At 34.8% G+C, this 6,103-nt stretch overlaps 1 protein-coding gene across 1 annotated transcript; it reads right to left on the bottom strand.

Annotated features, from left to right (window-relative positions):
- Nucleotides 1-4,133: 4,133 nt before the first annotated feature.
- LOC131429583 (cytochrome c oxidase subunit 5B, mitochondrial-like) lies at nt 4,134-5,777 on the bottom strand. Its single transcript, XM_058593802.1, has 4 exons — nt 5,569-5,777; nt 5,056-5,229; nt 4,603-4,646; nt 4,134-4,544 (listed from the first exon to the last, which is right to left on the bottom strand). Exons 1-4 carry the CDS (start codon nt 5,645-5,647, stop codon nt 4,482-4,484), a joined length of 360 nt encoding a protein of 119 aa, XP_058449785.1. The 5' UTR covers nt 5,648-5,777; the 3' UTR covers nt 4,134-4,481.
- Nucleotides 5,778-6,103: the final 326 nt, after the last annotated feature.

Genomic DNA, 6,103 nt, shown 5'->3' with positions numbered 1-6,103 from the left:
TCGTAGCTACTTTTCACAACTAATTAATTATGTAGTGTATTTAACGTTACTCCACCAATAGTCGGCACACTTTGGTACCCGTGCCTCACCGATTTCGTTGAAACTATAGAATATGATACTCTGAACCCAAATAAGATGTTTGGTGCACTTTGAATAGTTTTCGACCATAAAATTGAATGGGCAACTTTTATGTTTATATGTGAACATGTGCTTTCAGATTTTCGCTAAAAGTGTTTTAAAAAGAAAAATATAATGAAACCATTATTTTTCCCAAAAGCATCAAATTTTTTGGTTTACCCCAAACTTTGTTACAAATTTAGTATTCTCAATTGTTCTTTTCCACATAGGAATCAATCAACTAATAGCTTAAATTTATTTAAAATAGCTTAAATTTAGTTGTTCATTTAACATTCACATAGGTTTTGCCAGCAGTTGAAGGAATGAGAATATAAAAAACGTTGAGTTCTTAATTTGTTACTACCTTTGAGAACAGATCTTCAATAAACCTCTTTTGTTTTCATAAATATCACAAAACTAGAAAAATAAGTTTATAAGTTTTTTTATGGAATTCAGTGCCTATTAATATAGCTTCATTGCGGCTTAAATTGACTTTCCCTTTGCTCTCATTGCAAGTTTCTAAGTACTCCCCGGACCTTGTAATTGAGCTCTTTTTCGTTGAGGTGGTAGATCTTTTAGTACCATCTACACAAATACAGGGTCCGCAACCATGAAGTTGATTGGGGGAGCTCGCAGATAAAAAGTAGTTCAACAGATGGTTGTTTATGTGAAGAAAAGTTAAGAAGAAATTTTCATCGCAAATCATTTAATCATCGCAAATCATTTAATTAAAAGCCTTCCATTTAGTTTCATCCATATTCGACTTCTTGTTTCGAAATTAAGGGATGATCAGTACCAAAACTGGGAATTTAAAAATTTAATTTTTGAATTTTAAATAAATGAAAGACAAATTCGTGTCATATACAGCTCTTAAATTCTGTTTCTCCTAGGATAACTAAAACAATGAGTTTCTTAGGGTCGGAAATGACTGCTACAATATTATTATTATTATTATCATTATTATTATTATTATTATTATTATTATTATTATTATTATTATTATTATTATTATTATTATTATTATTATTATTATTATTATTATTATTTTCATTATATCTTTTATTTATTCCCGGTTTCAAACTTAATTGTTCACCGGGGATTTACACCTACATTTTTCAGAACATAATTTCTTTTTAGAAAGAAAACTGTTAAATATGTGCAAAGAACTCGGCTCTCAGAAAGTTTGACTATTTAGTTACAATATTTATAGTTCCAAACGTTTGATTTTTTTAAATGCAGACACAAGCTACTAAGGCAATTAGATTTTAGAAAATTTTCGACATTATTAGACTTTTAACTGCGGAAGTCGGATCCGAATTAAATTCAATAGTTCGCTTTGCTATTCACGAATAACTTTCCTTTTCCGTGAGGGCGTGAGAGTCGACTCAAACAGAAAACGAAAAATGTATACGAGAATTGTAGCGAGCGCATATAAACTGGATGTGCTGTTTGAAATTTCAATGCACCGCATCTTCTTCTGCGTGCGGCTCGTGATTGCAACATCTACATTTCCAAAATTGGATTGAGCGTAAAAGCACATAAAGGAAATGATTGAGATACTTCTAGAAGTTTACATGAAATTGTCCTTTTAACTGTAGATATAAATTTGGGCCTCAGTTACTTTTATAGCAAGTTTTGTGGTAAACAACGACATTAAGTTAAAGATTTCAAAATATACTGACACAAGCTTCTACTTGATGAAAGATACGCTTTAACCGAGTTTTAAATTTTACAATGTAAAGTGACAGTTTCAACGTGTGTAAAAGTCGCGAACTTCTGGTAGCTATGACCAAAATAATGTAATAGTTAATATGCTGTTTCTGGAAATAAGATAATTCTATGCATAACAGGAAGAAAATGATTCAGCAGATTATCAGCACAACCCTATATCATATAAGTAACCGTACTATATCCGATTTTTTTTTGGAATATATTCCAGGGTAATAGAAACACCATACTATTCATATATAGAAGAGAACTTGATATGTATGGAAAGCTTGAGACCACATTACTCAAGAAAGACATTATTACATAACTTGGGGAATTAAAACTTTTTTTCTAAATAAAACAAAATAAACATTCGAATCTGTTACGGGCAACCATGCTGCATTCCACGCTTGGAAACATATTTTTTTGAAGAACCGGAATTTTTCATTCAGTTTTTGCATTCAAAGCTTTGTTGTACGGTACCTGAAAATAAGATGTTTCTGGATGATTTTTGCCTTGCAAATTCCGACTCCAAATTTTTCACTCAAGGTTTTTATTCGATTGGTGGTTCAACGTATAACGAACTTAACGAGCCAGGTTTTGTATGTTTCATTCCTGACTTGAAAGAATTCTTAGTGTCCGTAGTATTGCAGCACTGGCCATGCAAAAATCCCGTAGACTTACAAGTCGACTGCAAAGCTAACGCTAACGAGTATCGAATACGGAATCTTTGATTTGAACATATCTTTCGCTACGAACATTTATTTACCGTTAACATATAAATCTAAAATCTGATTCAATTGGCTTTTACACTCTTATATAAGGAACGATTGCGCCTTTACTATCCTGAAGGAAGAGATAAAGAGGATGAAAATAATGCTCCACGCACATCAGTACGCGCATACACTATGAATGTTACAGCCCACAAACCGACCGCAAACTGCCTGAAAGGAGCACGCCGAACTGACTCAGCTATTAAAAAACATTGCTCTTTAATTAATCGATCTATCAATTCATAGAAGATCGACCAACATATAAAAATTAACTTTCATTAAAACCAAAGTCCGTTCTTCAATCCGTTTCGTATTAGGAGTTTCGTATATTATTAATTATCAATTATATTGTTATCAATGCCCTACCAACGGTGATTGCTATGCGCAATGATCAACCGCTGCGCAAAGCAATCACCAAAGGCAAAACTAAAACCCACATGCTTGCCTCGAATCTTCATAGCAAACCAAGAGCAACAAATTTGAACCGCACCGGTTACTGTCGCAGACCTGGTCAAGGGAGAGTAATATTTTGCTCTCGACAGAAACAACGCAGTGACTGATACCCGAAGCTTACTGTCGCAACAGCGAGAACTTCATGCTTCTTCGGCTGTCGTGGACCATGACAAAATGTCTTACGATGGAATGAACTGTCGAACGAAGTGAATGACGGCAACGTTGGCTGTACAGAACTATTTGTCTAAGGGCTGTCGTGATGAAACCTATCACAAGGCTGTCATGGAAAGAGTAGCATGACATCCTCAATAATAATGTCGCGCGGCGGTACATTTGGGAAGCCTGGTTATTACACAAATGTTATTGTTAGGAAAATTTAAAAAAAAAAATTTTCATTCAACACGAATATTTTGTAAGTAAACGTGAAAATAAAGAAGTTTTTAACAGAAGAGAAAGTGAACAAAGAGAAACTCTCATTGTTTTGTGTGGCCTTATGAAATGTTTTTTAAATTTTCAGATTTCTTATGAACGCTGAAAATATTTATTGACCCACAGTTTCACTTATTCTCAAATGTTTGTTTTAATTACGTATACTTGAATTTCATTTTTTCCACTGCAATTGAAGCAGACTAAATGCACATTTTTTTAAAATCTGCTTGAAAACCTAACCTGGTATCCCGAATGTAAACGACATGTGGCTTTTGTACTAGTATTAGTGTGCGAAAAATAAGGCGGGTGGGTAATTTCACAGACGTAACTGGAGGACGTCAAACATGAATAAAACTGTCATGCTTCTTTCACACTTCCGAATATAGATAATTGTTCGTATCAGTTGATTGTGTGAATTTTACAACTTTTAATTTTTATTTTGAGTACGGCTTATGAACATACTAAAAAACTGCCAGTAATAAGCTTTCTCTTCCGTCTATTGTGATTTGTTTTATAAATAATTCTTGTACTAAGTGACAATTAGATTAACAAAGTGACACAAACCGTGAGTTATGAGAAAGTCATGCTTTTCACTGCAGAATAATTGAGTGTTTCTTTCGCATGTTTAAAAGATGTTAGTAAAATCTACGCAGGTTAAAATTTTAGTAATTTAGTTTATTGATCAAACTAATGATACTAATACCAATTTACTAGCCGTACTGTGAACCTTTTCAGAGTCAACATTTAAAGAACATAAAATAGAAAGACATTTCGTTTTGCAACAGTGTTCTAGGAAACACGAAATGACCTGCGCAAAAAACGAAATGTATGCCACATAATGTTAATACTATTAAGTATAGTTTTGCATATTTTTGCGGCTATGACTTGCTATGAAGAAGTTGCGTTGTTGCTTTTTTAGATTACTCATTTGTATTTATTTTTTGTTTCCGTTTAACATACGCGTGTTAGCTCTACAATTACATCTTTAATAAAAGCTCCTTCTTAGATGGGGGCCTTCTCGACCAGTTTGAACCAGTGTCCGCATTCACAACGTTTTGGGTGACCCTGGAGAAAAATAGATAAGAACTTCGGTTTAAAATTTTATTGAACAAAATTATCCTACCTGATGCAGCCACATCCACTGAACATAGGTTTGATCTTCCTCACCTGTTTGAAGAAAGTAAAAATATTTGAATCAAATTCTACGTTCTACGTCTATGCTGCTAATACTCAGAGAATACAGCTATACACTAACAATAAAAGTAGTTTTGGTATTGAAATTTCTTCGAATTATAGGATTGTCATAACGGCAAAGTGGAATTCGACAAATCGATAATTTAGTATTCCAGTCTACCAGCAGTTAGTGATAGCTGAGGTGTTCACTCTATTTTACATTGCCGTCAACTGGAAGTTAATGCTTGGAATCTTAAAACCACATTAAAGAAAATTGATCAATCATGCTATCAAAATTTCTAGGATACAAGCACTAACTTTATTTTAAGCCACAAATCAAGTTATATAAATTACATTAGAATCTAAATGTTGATCGATAACAAATCCAAAAACAAATACTTACAGACACAACCAACCAGGCGTGACTCGAAAGCCGATGGAATCAGATTCGGCTTGTCTTTGGTTCCAGGTCCACGTTTGAACACTCGCATATCGAAGGGATCGGTATCACCGGCTTGATGGGCCAGCAGTTCACGTTTCTCGAGTCCGGTAGCATGTTCGATCGGATCGTTCATCACTGAAAGAACAAAAGTGTAATCAAAACAATATCAGGTCATCTGATCGCCTGACAGCTGGAGCATTTTGTTCCTTTGCTGCAACATAATATGATTTAGAAGCATCATCCATCTGTGGTAGAATGGAAGCAGCTCATCACATATGCACACGATCTGAAGGGGATCAATTAGAACAAGAATTTTAAACTGACACTCAACCGGCAGGATCAAAAATCCTGGATCAAATACCGAATTCTGTCATTACGTAAGCGATGATAGGTAAAGAAAATCGGCTGTCACCCCCGAACAAAAATGGTTGTGCAACCACGAGTGAATCTGGAAATGGATTTTCTGATACTTACTTTTACAGAATCTCACGGGTGTGTAGGAAACATTGCGCTTAGCTGCATTTAGCACTAATCTTGCACATAAGGACGCCATTGAAAGCGATTTTTCTTTCTCCGAATTTCGTCTGCTAACTTCGGAAAGCGGCGAGGCTTGAAAAAACTACAATCGACGTTTATTCGTTCTAAAAGCACTGCACAGCTCCTTCACGGCACTCTTCGATTTTGACAGCAAATAGAGTATTTTCCTTTTATGAGTGACGATGAGTGTACGTTAAATGACATATATAGATAATGTCAACTGACGCTGTGTCATGACATGCACGCTCAGTTGCTTTAACTAAAATAAAAATATACCGTAGTTACTCAAACTATTGTGTAATCGTAAAGTTTTTGAGATGTTTACGGGTGATCTGACTTCCGGTGAATTTCTCCACGGGTGAGCACGTTGAATCGTGCTAGTGCGGTGAAAATTTGAGTAGTTCTCGCAAAAGAAAGAATTATTATCCGTACTTTGGCGACTCGACGAAGCCACACGGCGAGATTTTCGCTT

Source organism: Malaya genurostris, chromosome 2, assembly GCF_030247185.1.
Source record: "Malaya genurostris strain Urasoe2022 chromosome 2, Malgen_1.1, whole genome shotgun sequence".
Lineage (NCBI taxonomy): Eukaryota > Metazoa > Arthropoda > Insecta > Diptera > Culicidae > Malaya > Malaya genurostris.
Note: the sequence above shows the minus strand (reverse complement) of the source record. Positions and strands in the feature narration are given on the sequence as shown.

Coding starts and splice junctions, on each gene's coding strand:
- LOC131429583 (XM_058593802.1), bottom strand. CDS start 5,647: ATGGCGTCCTTATGTGCAAGATTAGTGCTAAATGCAGCTAAGCGCAAT. Junction 5,230..5,568: donor ACCCGTGAGATTCTGTAAAA/GTAAGTATCAGA, acceptor TTGTTCTTTCAG/TGATGAACGATCCGATCGAA. Junction 4,545..4,602: donor AGTGGATGTGGCTGCATCAG/GTAGGATAATTT, acceptor ATTTTTCTCCAG/GGTCACCCAAAACGTTGTGA.